Source organism: Nesoenas mayeri (assembly GCF_963082525.1).
Source record: "Nesoenas mayeri genome assembly, chromosome: 6".
Lineage (NCBI taxonomy): Eukaryota > Metazoa > Chordata > Aves > Columbiformes > Columbidae > Nesoenas > Nesoenas mayeri.
Window position 1 is genome coordinate 27,590,584 of NC_137545.1, and position 17,051 is coordinate 27,607,634.

The 17,051-nt window shown below is 49.5% G+C and overlaps 1 protein-coding gene across 1 annotated transcript in view; it reads left to right on the forward strand.

Moving 5' to 3' along the window:
* Window positions 1–3,751: 3,751 nt before the first annotated feature.
* CFAP65 (cilia and flagella associated protein 65) overlaps window positions 3,752–17,051 on the forward strand; it is a gene marked incomplete at both ends in the record, with an annotated part of 28,766 nt that continues 15,466 nt past the window's right edge. The window contains 16 exons of the mRNA XM_080346966.1: window positions 3,752–3,826; window positions 4,135–4,292; window positions 4,972–5,074; window positions 6,489–6,655; window positions 7,791–7,990; window positions 8,665–8,810; window positions 9,279–9,501; window positions 9,823–10,088; window positions 10,584–10,784; window positions 11,181–11,543; window positions 12,563–12,700; window positions 13,580–13,825; window positions 14,236–14,460; window positions 15,123–15,275; window positions 16,210–16,375; window positions 16,759–16,887. Coding sequence (XP_080203092.1) covers window positions 3,752–3,826; window positions 4,135–4,292; window positions 4,972–5,074; window positions 6,489–6,655; window positions 7,791–7,990; window positions 8,665–8,810; window positions 9,279–9,501; window positions 9,823–10,088; window positions 10,584–10,784; window positions 11,181–11,543; window positions 12,563–12,700; window positions 13,580–13,825; window positions 14,236–14,460; window positions 15,123–15,275; window positions 16,210–16,375; window positions 16,759–16,887 — 2,959 coding nt within the window. The remainder of the gene's footprint in view (window positions 3,827–4,134; window positions 4,293–4,971; window positions 5,075–6,488; window positions 6,656–7,790; window positions 7,991–8,664; window positions 8,811–9,278; window positions 9,502–9,822; window positions 10,089–10,583; window positions 10,785–11,180; window positions 11,544–12,562; window positions 12,701–13,579; window positions 13,826–14,235; window positions 14,461–15,122; window positions 15,276–16,209; window positions 16,376–16,758; window positions 16,888–17,051) is intronic.

Below are 17,051 nucleotides of genomic sequence, written 5' to 3' on the forward strand. Positions count from 1 at the left end.
ACATCTGGCAGCCTGCCAGCACAGCTGGACGGGAGAGACCCGAGACCTTCCTTCGACTGTGCACTGCTCCTTCCCTGCGGTGTGACAGTGCCTGGAGCAGCACACCCCTGCTTGATGCGGGCTGCCTTTCCCATTGGCAGCATGGAAGGCTGGGAAGGAGGTTGCCTGGCATGAGTACCAGCCTGCCCTGCCTTCTTCCTGCATCCCTGGTGGGGTCTGCGCTTTGCTGGGCAAAATTAAGCTGCCCTGCAAAGCAGAGCTGATTAATTGGCTAATTTGCTGGTGCTGTTTTCCACATTGCAATCAGCTTGGTTGCATTGGTGTGGCATTACCCTGAAGTGAGGTGGGCACAGAGCCCTCCTGGGTTTAGGGTGGTGCTCAGGCTGTTTGCTGAGGGCTCAGTGCTGTGGTGAGACCCCTTTTCCCATGGTGATATCTAAACCACAGTCAGCCCCTTTTGGGGCTAATTCCAAGATCCTCTTTGGGTCCTGCAAACTCTGTCTGAGTTCAAATGAACTGCTAGTAGCAGGATGACAACAGACACTGCTGCCTCCCTAGAAGTGCTAGGGTCAAGCCCTGACCCCCTGAGCTGCCCATGTCCTCAGGATGCTGAAGGGCCTTGGCAGACCTTATAGACCCCCCATGCCTCCTGCACGCTTTCTGCCCCGCTCTTTGAGGATGCTGAGATGTCCATGCATGCAGAGGGACCAGCCCCACAATGAGAAGCCTTGAGGGGGACAGTCTTGCTTCACCACCCACACAGTACAGGTAGGGCTGCAGGAGCCAGGCAGGGTGGGCTGGGATGCTCCCTTCCCAGACAGCCCCAGGTCCTGCTGTCCCCTCCTCTCTTCTTATCCCTGCCAGGGAGGGCTGCCTGCCCCTGGGACTTGCTGTGGGGGTGGGAGCTGCTGAGGGGCAGTAGCCCCCGGGGAACTCCGGATGACTTCTGGCAGCCGCTCAGCAAGGGATGGGACAGGTAAGCATCGGTGCAGGGTTGTCGCACCTCACAGGGCTGGGTGACACGTGGCAGCAGCTGATGCTGCTGTAGGGCTGGGGGGCAGCACTCTGGGCTGGTGGGACAGATGTGATGCTCTTGGGACAGAGGGATGGACAGAAGAAGGTGTGATGGGAGAGGAGAGCATGGGAACGGATGGACAAACCATGGTCCTATGTGGGGCAACGGTGACCTACAGTGGCTTCTGGCAGCTCAGCAGCTTCCCTCTGGGTGGGTGGCATCCTCAGTGCCCAGGCAAACCACCCCAGCACATGGCAGGGCCCAGCTGCCCATGCAGGAGGTGTCCAGATCCCTGACACTGCCCAGGGGGAAGTTCTGGTCCTGGGAAGGGTGTCGTCCTTGCTCCAAGCAAGGAATTATTAGCCAGGGTAGGGGTCAGCTGCCAGGAGCCTGTGGTGGCTGGTGTAATGCAGAGCAGGAGAGGAATAAATGTGAGGAAGGGGGGAAAAAGACAGAATGAGTGGAGTAGGAGAGGGGGAAGTAGGAACGGATAGTATCCAGTTCCCCACCACTGCCCTGAGGGGACAGCAGGGCAGGAGAGACCCATTGCCCCAGGGGAACTGTGCCCCCCTCAGCAGACACACAGGACTGGGCACTGAGATGCTGCCAGATGCCAGCCCACGGCTACAGGAGGCTCAGGGGCAAAGACACCTACCACCTGACATACAACCTGGTCCTGTGGCAGTGTGGGAGCATTGAGAGGACCACAGACTGGAGCTGGGCACATTGGGGTAGGGATGAAATGGGAGAGACAGGGATGGCAGGGGCAGAGATGAAAAGGAGAAGGAAAGTAACAAAAAAGAATGCCAGGAAGGAGGGGAGCTGAAGGGATGTCACAGACTTAAAATGTTCACCTTGATGGGCCATGACAGGTTTAATTTCCAGAGTACAACCATTAAATTGATGAATGGGAGGCGTTCGTCTTGCACTTGGCGCACACAGGCTCACCGTGGCTGCAAGATGGTTTGGGGGTTTTTTGCTGTTATTTATGAGGTTGTTTCTGCAGGAGCCAGGCACTCATCCAGTACTGGAGGGACAGGGGAGGGGATACAACTGGTGCTGGGGAATTGGGGTAGTGATTTATGGCTGCTTAGCTGGATGACTCATGTTGTAAACATCGACAAATACCATTAAAGCTGCATCTCCTTCTTGCCTCTGCCCTGGCACCCTCCCTGCACTGAGGGATGTGTCCAGCCCTGCTTCCCACCGTGCTGCTGCCTGCACACCACAGTCCTCCCTAGTCCTCTCCAGCAGGGACACAAGGGTCTCTCCTCCCCAAAGGACATTCAGGGCACTGGGAAGATGTCTGAGTGTCCTGTAGTGGTGGTGGTGTCCTGTGGGAATGATATCTGGAATACCTGATGGGTTTTTGCAGCCAGGGCTCCCCAGCCTCTGTCCCTCTACCCCTTTGCCAGGCTTGGCCCCATAACTTCTTCTGGCAACAGCCACAATGTGTTATTTGTGCCACTGATGCTACAAATTGCTCAGGGTGACCTGGCCCCATAAAGGTGTCACTCCATCGCTATGTTTGCAGTCTCCAGCCTGCTGCACCCCATGCCCCCATCTCTCCACTGGCATCCCCACCTCTGAGCCCCACAGCCTCCTCACCTGCCCATCCCATGCACCCACATACTTCATGGCACCACCTCTGCCCATGCAGCTTCGCGCGCGTCTCCCTCCCCTGCACCCTTCCTCATCACCCCTCTTCCCTGAGCTCTCCCCTGCATCCCTCCATCTGCACTCCTGCATCTCCCTGCCCCTGAACTCCCCATCTCTCCCTGGTCCACATCTACCCCTCCCTGCACTCCTTTCTCCCCCCCACCTGCCCCCTGCACACCTCCATCTGTTCCTGCACCCCTTAGAACTCCCCACCTGCCCCTGTACCCGTCCACCTGCCCCGTGCGCCCCCATTTGCCCTCTGTACCCCTTCACCTGCCTCCACATCTGCCGCTTCTCCGAATTCCCCGCTCTGCGCGCCCGTCTGCTGCCCCCTGGCGGTCTGCGCCGGCAGCCATCGCCGCGCCCCGCGCGCGGATTGACCCGAGGCGGCCGCCGTCGTTGCTCCGGGAGATGCCGCCGCCGCGTCCGGTCCCCATGGCAACACGGGCCGGGGCCTCGTGGCGCTGAGCGGCCGGGCCGGGGCCGTGCTGGGGCCGGCCGGGACCCGAGGTGGGCCCCGCTGCTCGGGGATCGGGCTGTGCTGTGCTGTGCTGTGCTGAGCTGTGCCATGGGGAGCCGGGCTGGCCGCGCGGACCCGGGGGGCAGGCAGCGGCGGGGGGCCCAGACCCTGCTCTGGAGCCCAGGCGGGGTTATAAAGGACTGGGCCCTGCCCCAGGGGCCTGGGTGGGCTCTTGCTGTAGGAAACAGGGCCGTGCCTAAACACGGGGTTTACGGTGCCAGCCAAGGCTATAGGGCAGGGCTTTGCTATACGGGGCTATAAAGGCCCAAGGAGAGCTCTGCCACAGCTGCAAGTGAGGTGGAGGTTGTGGCCTGTGCCAAGGGGACTAATGAGCACACAGCTGTGGCAGTCTGGGGACAACGCGATCTGCGGAGAGGGCTGGACTCAGCTGGAACATGGGGACACTACTGGGGGCCCTGGAGCCCCTGCAGGGAGGTGCGTCACCCTGAGCCTGAGGAGGGGCCGTTGAGTGTCTGGGGAGCGCCCAGGTCTCGGCAGTACAGACAGTCCGAGCGCAGGAGCAGCGTGTGTGAAGGCTTTTTCCTCTTGTTTTTCAGATGCTCACTCAGTTGCATGGCAAGCCCCAAAACTCTGACTCTGTTCAGAAGCGGTGCTGTGGCTATGGCAGGAAGGTCAGTAGAGGAACAAAGGGTGCTATTGGTGTGAGTGGATTTACTGGCAGGGAGAGAAGAAAACAAAAAATGCCTTTAGCCTTTGCTTCCCTCGTTCATAAGATCCTTTAGTATTTGTTGTTTGGGCTGTGGCCAGGAGGTGTCCCCCCTGGACGCATGGAGCAGGATTTTGGTGGCTCTTGAAGCTTTGCCGCAGGGTGGCTCCTCCCGTCCTTTGTCAGAGACTTTTAGCACAGAGAAACAGCTGTTTGAGTGATTTCTCCTCCCTCCTTCCCAAATTGCTAATGTCCCTGTTGCAATTTCCTAAGCCCTCTGCAAGAAAGTCAAAGAAGAAGAAGAAAGGTGTATTCTGGGGCATTGAGGTGGCTGAAACACTCAGGTGGCATGGCTGGCAACTTGGAAAAGAGATGATCAAACATCTGATATTGAAAAATGTTCATGAGAAAACCCAGAGGCTGAGCTACAGGTGCGTGGGAAGTTTCTTTCTCTTTCATACTCCTCACATGTTTACTGCATCTTCATCCCTCCTGCTATATCAGCCACATTAGCACCTTTCCTCAGATTCATCTGCCCCCTCTCTCCCTGAGCTGTGTGCTAGAGACAGCACATGCACACTTATGTAGCAGGACAGAAACCTGCTAATTCAGTCCTTGTTCCTGGCAGGAGTATTTAAAATGAAATGCCTTTTTAAAATTCTGTTTTGCTGATACTTCTGTCTGTGAGGCATTTCCAGTCTAGTGAGATTTTAATTGTGGATGTATGCCAGCCAGCCACTAGTTCATCCTGAAACCATTGCTCCCGGGAGTCCCACTGAATGTTGAGCAACTCCAGAACTCCCTGTCGCCCTCCCTGCTCGGAAATTCAAGTGTTTCCACCCAATATGTTTAGCTCATGCTGCATGGCCTGGGAATATAAACTATTGTTCAAATAAAGGGTATGTACTTACAGCTGTGAGTGGGTTTTCAGGACACCTGGGTTCTGCACCTGTTTCTGCTGATTTGCTACCAAGGTACTCTTGGGGTCAGGTGTGTAAAGTGCTTCTAGTTGTGGGATCTAGCATTTTGATTTTTTATTCTCTCGCTGTCTAATTTAATAACAGCTGCATGCCCTCAGACAAAACCTCTTGTTTTGATTTTATTATCTAGATGTCCTTCCACGCGATCCTTCTTCACCATTTTTCCACAGCCAATCACGCTGAGCCCTGGTATGTCCTTAACTCTGCCCATCATTTTCCGACCCACTGAAAAGGTAAAGTGGCAACATCAAAATTGTTCTCAGTGCTCAGGCTGGCTTTCACGGGGGCAGAGACCCTCTGCCTCTCTTGTCCTTTCTGATTTGTTTTCACTGGAATTAATCTGTCCTTAGGGAAGATTCTAGCATAGAAGCACTGGGCAGGTGACCTTTCCTGCCCTCCCTACATCTTCAGCAGCTGAAAAAGCCCCAGCCCCTGGCTTCTTTGCAGAGTTTGCCAGTAGTTATGAGAGGGATGATCACAAAAAGTATTCCCAGATTTTTACAAGCTGCTGCTGGCCATGAAATCGGTAAGATAAGGTGCTCAAACTGTCCACACCTAATGTGATCCCAGGGAGCCTCAACTGAGTGGTTTTAGTGCAAAACCCTGGGTTGAGGGACTCACTCTGCTTTCTGACAGGAGATCCTAAAGCCTGTACATCAAAGGGCTACTGATTTTCTATAGGGGAAATGTCAAGGGCCTCCCTTCTTTTGGATGTGGTGGGTTTCTTTAAGCTTTATTTTTAACAGCAGTGACTATTTTTAAACAGCCCCTTTTCTTGATTTTCAGCTTGTTCCTGTTGTCTGTTTTGGCAGTGAGTGTTGATCTCTGGCTCTTGTCCACAGCTGTATGTCTTTGATGTGTATCTTGGCCCTAGCCATAGAGCATGAGCACTGGGCAGATTCCCAGTACCATGCTCTCTTCGTATCATAATATTCTGATGACTGTTCGGTGTTCCCTTTATGAAATAAGCTGCTGACCTTGTTCCATTTTCAGTGAATAGTTTGTCTGCACCACAACAATCACTAGACCAGGAAGCTCCCTTTCTTAGAGAGAGGAAGGACGGTGTGTGCTGCGGTGTCCACGGTCTCTCCGTACCTGTAAAAGTGTTAATCAGGAGAGGTGACACCTGGGAAGTGTGGAAGACATGTATGTTGCAATTCCTTCTATCTTAGCTGGTTAGCAGGTGTCCTGGGACTATTTGTACACAGTGGTGTCAATGCTGCATCTTTAAGTTGCGTTATCCGCTTAGGCCTCTAGCTGACAAAGCATTTAAACAAAGACTAATATTTTTGTGCTTGTGGAGATCAAGGAGAGGCTGTACGTGCTTCACTGGGATGTTGGAAACCCTAAAAAAAAAATCCATTTACGTCAAAATAAATCAGGTGAAACAAATGTTGTCTGCAACTGTTCTTTCTGAGGGTGCTTCCTGACAGCATCTGCCAAAGTACCTTACTCACTGCCTACCTCTTCCGAGTGCTTTGTATATTCTCTGTCCTGCACAGAGGCCTTCCTTGGTGCCTCTGTCACAAATGTGTTTTTTCCCAATGCTCTCACAGGGGTGAAGGTGATGTGCGTTCATGGGTCAAGCAGTAGTACCTGCAAGATGGAGCCCATCTAACTGCTGTCTCCCCTTGCTTTTCTGTGCAGAGGGAGTATGAAGACAGCATCTGCTTTAAGAAAGCTGAAGGCGAGTTCTCTGTCACCCTGCGTGCTACACTGCCACGCTCCTATCTATCCTTTCCAGCTGCTGTCCAGTTGCCCATCTGTGCTGTCCACAATGTCACTGAGACAACATTCCCTATGTGCAACATTGGGTGAGTGAGACATGGCTGTGCAGATCTTTTTTCTGTTTTGTCAGGTATTTTGGCACCCTTTTGCACTCTCCAATGAATGCAACTCATTTCCATTGTTATTAGATCTGCTGGCTGCCTTCACAGGCAGCAGAACTCTGCCTTCTTTGAGGTCACAGCACCTCCGATTTGGCAACAGACAATACAGAAGATAGAGAGTCTCTCCAGTGCCTACTCTTAGGTTCATGGAGCTAACCAAATCAGTGGCAGGATTCTGTGGCTTAGATTCATCATTAAGGAGCACAGATGCTCCCAGGTACCAAGGATTGTCTTATTTTAATAGGGGAAAGACAGTAATTCAGGCAGTATTGTAAAAAGTAGAGCAGTGAAGAAGTCTCCAGGTAAGGAGAAGGTGTACTTCCAAATGTTGACAGTGAGAACAAAATAGCCTCTACTAGTTCGAAAATGGCCTGTGCTCCCCAAATCAGTCAGCTGATGCAGTAGGAAGGTGGAAAGGACAGAGGGCACATATACCTTGAGCAGAGCATGGTATCAGCCAGAAACCATTTAAAGTGATTCATTCTCCCCTTAGAGAAATCATTTGTACTGACTGAGAGGTCCAGGGTGGTGGAGGATATGGATGTTAAGTAACACACAGCTTGGAATCAATAAAATATAAAAAGCTGATTGTATGTCATGTTCTTTGCACAAATCAAACAAGTAAAGGGAGTTCTGGAGAGGTGAATGAGGCATTAGGAAAACAGCTCGGTTTTCTCCTCTCACCTAGGTATATGACAGAGGAACAAATGTTCATTTGGAATTAAGGAGCAGCAAATTTAGATACACAAAAAGCAAATTCTTCATTCTGGAGCTGATTCGTTTGCTGTCACACAATGAGGCCAGGAAATTTTATGGCCATTAATAAAATCCTTAGCTGTAATAGCTAAGATTCATTAAAGTGTGAATAGAGCATTTGCAGGGACTAGAGACAAATTTCTTCCCAGCATTGCATATTTGGCCAGATGCATTAGGGATTCTGCCATTTGACATTGATTGTTTCATATCCTGAATAACCCCGCAGGAAAGGTCCATCCTATGCATGATTGCACAGGCAGCAAAGGATCAGTTTTTCTGCTTAAAATGTATCTCTGTTTTCTAGTGACCTCATTACTGTGTTTGCCTGGGAGGTACCAAGCCCTTTCTACATGATTCCTGACTATGGCATTCTGAGGCCAGGTGCTGAGTGCACGGTCAAGGTGGTCTTCCAAGCCAAGGTGGCTGCAGTGTATGATGTGACAGCAACATGCTGGTTTGGAGGTGAAAATAAACAAAAGAGGACTATCCAGATAAAGGCCCTGGGTGAGTCTTCATTGCATTTAGTACTCAAAGAAATGTGTGTCATCCCTAACTGTGGAACAGCATTCCACAGGAATACATGGAGGTGCTGTACTCTGAGGCTCTGCCGCAGTTGGCTCAATGTACTGATGAGCAAGTGAAGCCTGTGGTTTGAGAGAGGCCTGTGAAATTCCCTAATGTACTATTGTCAATTTGGAAGGGTGATCTGAACAGACAGTAGAGACAGCAGGGTCTAACATGCCCTGTGGCATAGTTTGGCCAAACTGGCATCTCTGGAGCCTGCTTAAGTTGACAGAGAGGAAAAAATTAGCTCAATTCACTAGCACAATGCAAAAAACTCCAGAAACTCCTGGTCTTGTCTGCACTCAGTCTCTCATGTCTGTCGCTGTTAGACCAAGAGCCAGAGGGAAAATTCTAAAGGCTTTCTGGATGGAAGCTAGAATAAGCAATGGTTTCATTAGCAAGTCCTTGCCTGAGGTGCCTTATATGGCCACTGACAAACAAAAGATATGCCTCTGAGTTTAGTAAACTGGCTGGAAGGGAGCTTATTTGGTTCAAAGCACTTTGAAGGTAGGTCCATCTTCAGAGGCTGTTAAGAGGCTTGTTCTGTTGGGCATTGAATATCCAAGGATGGAGATTCCACCTCTCTTAACCCAGTATATTATTCCATTTAACAGCCAAATACCCCTACCTGCGGGTGAGTGTGACAGGGGAAGAGGATGAAGGTGTACAGCCTGGAAAGTTTCAGGATGTGCTGTGCTTTGGATCAGTGCCAGTGGGAACAACTGCGGAGCAATGTGTAGAAATCTTCAACTTGTCTGTGGTATGCGGAAAGAGAGAGTACTTGTGAGCAGCTGGCATGTTTCCCTGTGATCCTGAGTGCCTTAGTGTTGTGAAAATAACCCAAAAGAAAATCCCCACACAAGGTGGAACTATAGATGGAGGGAAATAAGTTATGTGTCTGCCTGTCCTCCTGGTCACAACAGTCACTTAGGCTACTTTAGCCCTTGCGGTCACCTTGAACCATCCTCCCTGTTGTCAGGAGGAGCTCCCCAACCTTAGAGATCAGCAGGACATTTTGCTGCAGACTTCTGAACATATGATGCCAGCAGTGCCTCAGCAGGACAGGGTTGTAGAGGTTTGCACAGCATTTCTGTGCTGGTCTGCAGTAGCCTTGGTGTTCTTGGTGGTCAGCTCTGCTGAAAACTGCAGGTCTTCACTAATTAGTGTCTTGCATTCATGGCCATCCTGCATCCAGGACCTTGTTAACCTGTTTATTTTCTGCTTGCAGGTTGATGCACTATGTAGGATCGAAAGAGCAAAAGATCCTCTACTTCAAGATCATGTTTTCTCCTGTGATGTGTCCCATGGTCTTGTCCCTGCCAAGGGGAAGCTGGTCTTGTCCATACGATTTCAGCCTCAGATGGTCGGACAGCACAGTACTGACTATTTCACTATCACATCTGCTGGCTGCCTCCTGCAAACTGTCCTGAAGGTGGTTGGCTTCTGTAAAGGTAACTGAGTAAAAGCCTTTCCTGTTTCTTTATGTCTTCTTAGCGCTACAGGGGAAGGGCTAGTGCTTGGGCAAGGACTAAGGACTGTCACAGCCTTCAGTTATAACCTACCTTCTGCGGGGACCCAGGCTGTTTCCTGGTGCACTGTTTGGGGTATATACTTGCCTGAGACAGATGTGGGGCTGTTGGAAGTGAATGTCCAGCTGTTTGCTAGGGCTGGTGAATTTGCCAATGAGGTCATTCTGGTTTGGTAAGATCAGTTAATTGCATCAGTGACTTGTGACATGTTGACAGGATCTGTCTTGCATGTTGTTGTGCTAGGTCCCTTAGTATTCCTGCACCAACACTCTGTGGACTTCGACTGGATCAACCTTGGGGAAAGTTCGATGCAGACGCTGAAAATCAGCAACACCTCAGATGTCTCGGCCTATTACCAGTTTGATATTGATGGCAGAGGGAGCGTCTTCTCCTTAGATCGCCCCTGTGGAGTCTTGGAGGGTGCAACAACACTAGTGCTGAAGGTGACCTTTCGACCTACTCACCCCATCAGCTGTCACCGCAGAGTGGTGTGCCTTGTCCATCATCAGGTATGAGAGGCAAAGGGTGGTTTCATGGCTGTGACACCTCAGAGGGCTCCTCCAGTGCAACCCACCAGGGCTGGCCGCTCATTTAGCAGCCCCCCAAATCTCTTCCCACTGCATTTCCATTGATACCTGTCCTGGGCCCTTGTTGAGCAGAATCCCCGTGGTGCAGGTTTCTATCAGCAGTAGAGGGCTGATGTGGACAGACAGTCAGTAATGCGTATGGGTGGGGTGAGCTGCAACTTCAGTGGCTCCTGTCCATTTAGGTCTCTGAGTTAAGTTTGTCTGCACAGCTGTGCACTGAGTGCCTTCAACTTTCACTTCAGTTTCAATAAAGTTCTTGGGCCACATTAAGACATAAAGCAAATGGCAGTCTAACATTGCAGATGGTAAGCCTTTCCCAGGTGTGGTTTTGGAAGTGAGGTACTAGGATGGTGTAACTCTCAAAACAAATACATAAATGCAGTTTATTTCTTTTTATCCTTTCTGGTGTTTTCCCAGGAACCTATGTATGTGGACTTTTTTGGTACCTGCCATTCAGACACAGTTAAGCCAGCCATCCTTCAGGCAAAACACCTCTCCTGGTACCGAACCAACATGGTGAGGGGACTGACCTTGTACCCCCCTGATATCCTGAGTGTGATGCTGAAGGATGGAAAGTTGCTGATGGATGAAAAGGGAGCCCTCATGCTGCCCCCTGAGGTATGAGCTGCCTTCCCTGCAGTTTAAGGTACTCCTGTGCTGTTCTCTGCAAATGTTGGGACTCTGTTGCACAGGCCAGACAGAAGAAGGACTTGCAGGTGCCAGACTGAATTATTTAGTATCTCTGTTGTTAATGTTCCTAGCGCACACCAAGTTCATCTACTAAGCCACTTCCTGGCTTTAACTCAATCACAGGGTCTTCTTTTGCTTCCTGTGGTTTCAGGTTGAGGACTGGCTTACAAACAGGAACCTCCATGAAGCCAAGACTTTGAGCTGTCCTGATAACTGTTACTGAAGTGCATCTTACGTGACCTCTTTCTTGTGAAGGCAATCAGGACTGTAGTGCCCGGTGTCTCCCACTTCTTCTGCTCACCCTGAGATGTTTTCATCCTGCAGATCCCTGAGGACAAAGCTCCCAAGGAATACTTTGAAGCCAGCCCCCTGAATGAATATTTCTATGATGGTGTCAACAGCGACCTGGCCTTGTTTCCTCCTCATGTTAGTGTCACCCCTAAGGAGTATGATTTTGGTTGCTGTGTGCCACTCCACAAGGTAGAACCGCTTCCTCTCTGTGTGACCAACCACACCAAAGGAAAGATCACTGTCGCCTGGACTACAATCCATGACAGTGCCTTCCAAGTGAGCCCCGAAATCTGTGACATACCACCTTTGAAGTCTTCAGCCTTCCGTGTCCTTTTCCAGCCCACTCAGCTCAACAGTCTCTATGCAATGGAGCTGGAAGGTTTTGCCTTCTACAAGGTTAGTAGGAATTGCTAGGACCAGTTTCCAGAGAGGGCCTGACAAGAGACTGCAGGCTGAAGGCTTTGGGGGAGTTAAGTCAGTGGAACCTTTCATTTTGAGTTTGGCAAACTGGCATCTTTACTAACTCCTTTGGCTGTTGTTTTGATATGCTGGTGGGTTAAAATTTCTTCTTTGCCTGTGTGCTTGCAAAGGTAAATCAGCAAAGCAAACCACAGCTCATGCATATGGACAGTTGTACTTGCTCTTACTCTCAGTAACTGTGAAGTAATGTACACCTCACTGAAGAAGGAATTACTGTGAGTTACTGCATTATTAGCATAGATGGGAACCTGCACAAGGATGGTTGTTCTGGCCTGAGTGATGGGTAGTAACTTGGGTTTTTTTTGCCTGGCCCTCCACAAGTAAAGCTGCTGAAGGCACTGTGTATCACTGCAGCCTCTCCTCTCATGTGGTGTGGGATTTCTATCGCAGGAGGCTGCAATTGCAGGAGTTTTAGCACTCAGAAACTCCCTGGTAGATATGAGAGATCTTCATTATGTTGTTGATTATCCTTCTTGAATTTTTTTCCATTTTAAGCCAGTGTGGAGGATACCTGGGAGTAACCTTAGGATCAGGAGGTTTTTAGGCTCAGGTAAAGGATAGATTATTATTTTCAGTGACTCTTTAAGTTCTCACTCTAGCACCTGCAAGTATCTCAAACAGCACTACAGTGTCTGTCGATCCTTCTTCCCTAAGGCAACTCTTGTGGTATCACAGAATAGGATGGATAGGTTCTTCTGCTTCAAAGTCGCTCAGTGGTCTTTTAGGTCTGAAATGTAGCTATATGGGCAAGTGGGACTTACCTGTGTTCCTTATCTGGCACTAGTCAGTCCTTCTTCCCTGAAAAAGTCAATTCCTCAGCCCCAGGGATCCCATGGAAACAAACTGCCGCTAGTGATGACCCATGCACTTGGAGGCACTTTGCCACATGGCCTTCCCCCATGAGCTGTGTTCTGTCCCTTGCATGCCTCCTGCAGGTGCTGAGACACTACAGCAACATAGAGGAGGATGCCACCATCTGTCCATCTTGGTGCCTGACTGTCAGGCTGAGAGCGCACACCTATGAGGCAGGACGGGAGCATTTCATTCCACAGTACATACTGGATGTGCCCAAGGTGTGTAACTGGTTGAAGCTTGGATTTTTGCAGAGGCACTCATTGTTTACCTCTGAAGTCTTTATCTGCTATTGTACCATCCTAAAATGTGGCTTAAGTGGTTTCTGATGGTATGGAGACTCTTGCTTTGGAACAGAGGTAGGATGCTCTTTCACCTAACACTCCTCCAGTGTGTTAGGTTGCACTGAGCATCTCCATAGCTCCGAGAGGAAAGCTGTTGGAGTCTTATTCCTTGGGTGTAGGCACTGACAGGAGTGCTTAGTCCTCTCCTGGGAGCCTTGGACACTCTGTGTGCACATAGGCAAATGGAGGGCAGCACACAGAATCCACGCTTACAGAAAATAGGTGTTTGCAAGGTGGAGTGGAAGTTTCCCTGACTGTCCATGCTGTTTCTGTAGCACAAGAAAGTATTGTTCCTATGAGGTAAAGTGAAATCTGACCCTAGGAAGTAAGAATTGTCTTGAAAACCTCTTACGAAATCTCCTCAGTTAGTTCAGGACGTGCAGCCTGTATCTGATATGCATGAACTGGAACAAATTCCAGCCTGCTGGAATTCTCAATCCAGGAGGTCACTGTCCATGCAGAGGCTGCAGGTCCCAGCAAGCAGTTCACTTACTGGATGAACAGAAAGCATTGCATAAGTAAAGGCACTTCATTGGTCCCATGAGCCTGTGAAAGGTGAGGGCCACTGTGGGAAGGTAAAAGAACATACTTTTTATACCCTGGGGTGATTTCCTTTCTTTCCTTGCAGCTACAGAGTTCTCTATAGGCTCAGGATAGTGCTTGTTGAAACCTGGAATTCAACATAGCAAAAGCTTTTTCTTTGAGCTGGTTTTCTTACACCCAGTGCAAACAACCCTTCTTGCTTGTCTCCACCAGACTTTTCCTCCTGTGGCTCCTGACACTGATACCTGCTGTAGTATGCTGCTCTCGAACACAGGTGCCTCACTGATAACCTTCAGTGTGGATCAAGCTGCTTGCCCTTCTGTTTTGGTCAAGCCCCACTCAGGACACATCATTCCAGGAGGCCACCAGATTTTCTTTCTCTCCACTCACCCAGTTAACACAGTCTCACAGCAGCATGTCCTGCCTTTGCAGCTGAACTCCTGTCCTGGATACACCAAGGTAGGGAGAGGGAATTTGAAGATGGTAGGAAAGGTTTGTTTCCTTGTAGTCTTCCATTTTTACAGTGACTGCAGTGTGACCCCTGTTATAACTCATAATGGTTAGTTTGGGTGTTTCCCTTTGGAAATAAGAATTAAATAACATTTAAGATGGGGTCAACATTGCAGATAGAATGTGGATGTGGTACCAGACATCCTGTAACCTTTGTTCCCTTGTGTTTCCATCTCCTGGAATGTACTATACTGTGCTAAGAGCCCTCCTTGACAGAACAACCTAGAGTCCTTCTCCTCCTCCTTCAGACTCAGTTTTTTCTTGCTTCTCTCTTGGAAGGAGCAGCATCTTTGTAAAGTTCCTCCAGAGGTAGCTGAGACTTATAGCTAATGTCTGTTATTTTTCCCTTAATTCCATAGGAAATTGATCTCCAGAGTTGTGGGGAGTCCCTTCTCTTGCTCTTAGAAGATGATGGAAATCTGTACTTCAAGCCTGTCTATATAGGGACCTCCTCAACACGAATGTATACCATAAAAAACTGCACAAGGCTACCCATGGCTTTCACATGGAAGATCCGTCAATGTGACAGCAAAATCCTGTCTGTCACCCCCACTGCAGGGATCCTTCATCCTTATGAAGCCATGGTAAGTTCAGGTTCTGCCCAACTTGTATTTTGCTCTCTACAAAACAGCTGTGGAGTGCTTAGAACAGAAATGTGAGGGCTGCCAGTCATTTGGTCATTAATGTGAAAGTTTGAGAATACCAGTCAGTGTTTTAGCGTGGGTTGCTAGCCAGCATCTGCAGTCATGCTGGTTCCTTCAATGTGGATTTTCCCAAACATGATCACATCCTCTTTGGCTACAGGGGTCTTAAGCAGGCACTAGTTAATGACACCTGAGTGGGACCAGGCATTAACACAGCAGCAACTTTGTTGTGCACCAGGAGAAGTTAATAGATGGAGGTCAAATGGGAGCACAAGAGATTTTATGATGGTGTTCTTCTGTTCTTCCACATGTAAATTCAGGTTCTAAACTTCTACTGTATTCTCTGAGTGCTCTTCGAGAGCAGCATGGACTAGCATATCATTCTGGCTTTGAACATCTGAATGTGCATTCCCATGATCAACCTTTGACACATAGAGATGGTGGAGGCCCAAAGTGAGAGTGTCTCCAGAGCTGCCTGTAGAGGACTAGGTTAGCTACAGTGGAGGAAGGAACTGTGCATTTGCATGCAACTATTGTGGTTTGTAGGCTTGGCTCTGATCTGGAGCTCCTGTGAGCACTCTCTTTCCCTCTTGTGATTTCAGGCTCAGGCATGGGCTTTCACTCCTGACAAGGAGACAAAGTATGTGCTGCGAGCTATGGTGTTTGTGAGTAGGAAAAGCCCAGACTCTGTGTCTCCCGAAAGTGTCTCTTATGCCTTACGGATTGTTGGAGAGGGGATGCTGGGCACTATCAGGGTAAGGAACTGGGGTCCACTGGGTAGTAGGAGGGGTACTACAGTGGGATGGGGGTCTTGGGCTTCTTTTTGCACAACCTGTACTGGAGACAACCAACAAAGATTTACAGTGAAATTCCCAGATGTTGCTCTCAGTGAAGATGAAAGCACTGATTCTGGCAGCTTAATGACAACAGCACGAGGTAAATGTCCTGCCAGTTCAACTGTGACCTACCTGAACCCTCCAAGATCACTCTCGACTCCTCTGTTCCAGATTGAACTGAGCAAGCCATTTGGCTCCTTGGGACTCACAGCTCTCTGTTTGTTCTGTCTGCTCTCCTTCTGCATTTCTTCTGCTGTCAGACTGATTGTTAGATATACTGGATCTAACAGTTAAAGTGGTTGGATTTCCTTGGATTTCCTCCTATAATCTGCAGATCTGTGCATCCACCTGCAGATCTGTGCATCCACCTTCATTTTTCAGGCAGGTTTCCTAAGGAACCAGACCTAAATAATACTTTTGTAAGTCATTGCCCAGTGTCAATCATGTTGGACGGATGGGTAGAAATGTCTTAGAGGTGTTTAGTCACTATTAATTGCATGTGAGTGAATGACTAGCCAAAAGAGAGGGGGACTTTTAATTCAGTCATGGAGGGACCAGCAGACTTGTCCCAGGTGCAGCTGGCCAGCTAGCATCCTCACAGCCCCAGATGTGCTGCATCCTGCCTAGCCAGCAGCCCAAATAACAGAGAGATGCTTTGGAGGAGGGATTGCGTCCCTTGCAGTTCCGTTCCAACATCTCCCAGGGAATGACAGGTCCTACACAAAGTAGAGAGCCCTTTGCACTGCACTGTGCATGTCAAGGGATCAGCACATGGTGAGATAAGTGGTGGTTACACTTGACTGCTGTGCTCAACGTGTGCCAGTGATATTTGAACTGTGGGTTTGAATTCCAGGCACAAAAGGAGCACCTGGACCTTGGGAATATTCTGGTTGGTGACCTGCAAAGCTGCAGCATTGTATTGCTAAATGATGGGAACTGTTCTCTGAAGTACATCCTCAGCGTGGAACAACGGATCACCGGCCCTTGTGACCCTGAGGAGGTCTGCAGCGATCCACTTGGTACTGTAATGGAAATAGCATGGGATGGGGGCTTGGCCTTCCCCTCTTTTCTGCAAATTTGTTCTGGCATGAACTCAGAGGTTGGGCTGCTTGCTGACTTGATTGCATTGATTCTCTAAAGTGCCTTAAGGTACCCATGGTTCATATGATAAAAGTATGCTTGAGAAGACATGAGACAATCTCCACGTGTTGGTACAGCAAAGTAGCTTGTTTTGTGCTGTGCAAGTGGTAGCAACATTTCATTGTCACGTTCATGATTAGGGACAGTGGAGGGGACAGTGGCTTGAGTGCAGGTAGGCTTGGGAAGCTGTGAGCTGAACGTATGTGTGGTGTAAGAGAGATCAGTGATGCCAAGAGGTCATATCACCTTTTCTCTCCTACAGCTTTAGAACTGGAACGCTCCAGAGGGACAATCCCTGCAAGGTCAAAAGTTCTTGTCCGAATAACAGTCAGGCCAGCCCGTAGGCTGCATTACACCTGGTCAATCAAATATGCTATTTGCAACCTCACAGGTGAGAGATGGCTATTTTGGGAAAATTATTCCCTCCCAGCCAAGTAGACTGTGCCTTCACAGGGTGAGCTGCGCAGTTCCCAGTGTATGAGTCCTGCCTGAAGAAATCCCTGGGCTGAGCAATTAACCAGAGCTGGATCCTATGTGCTGTCTCCTTTTTGCTGC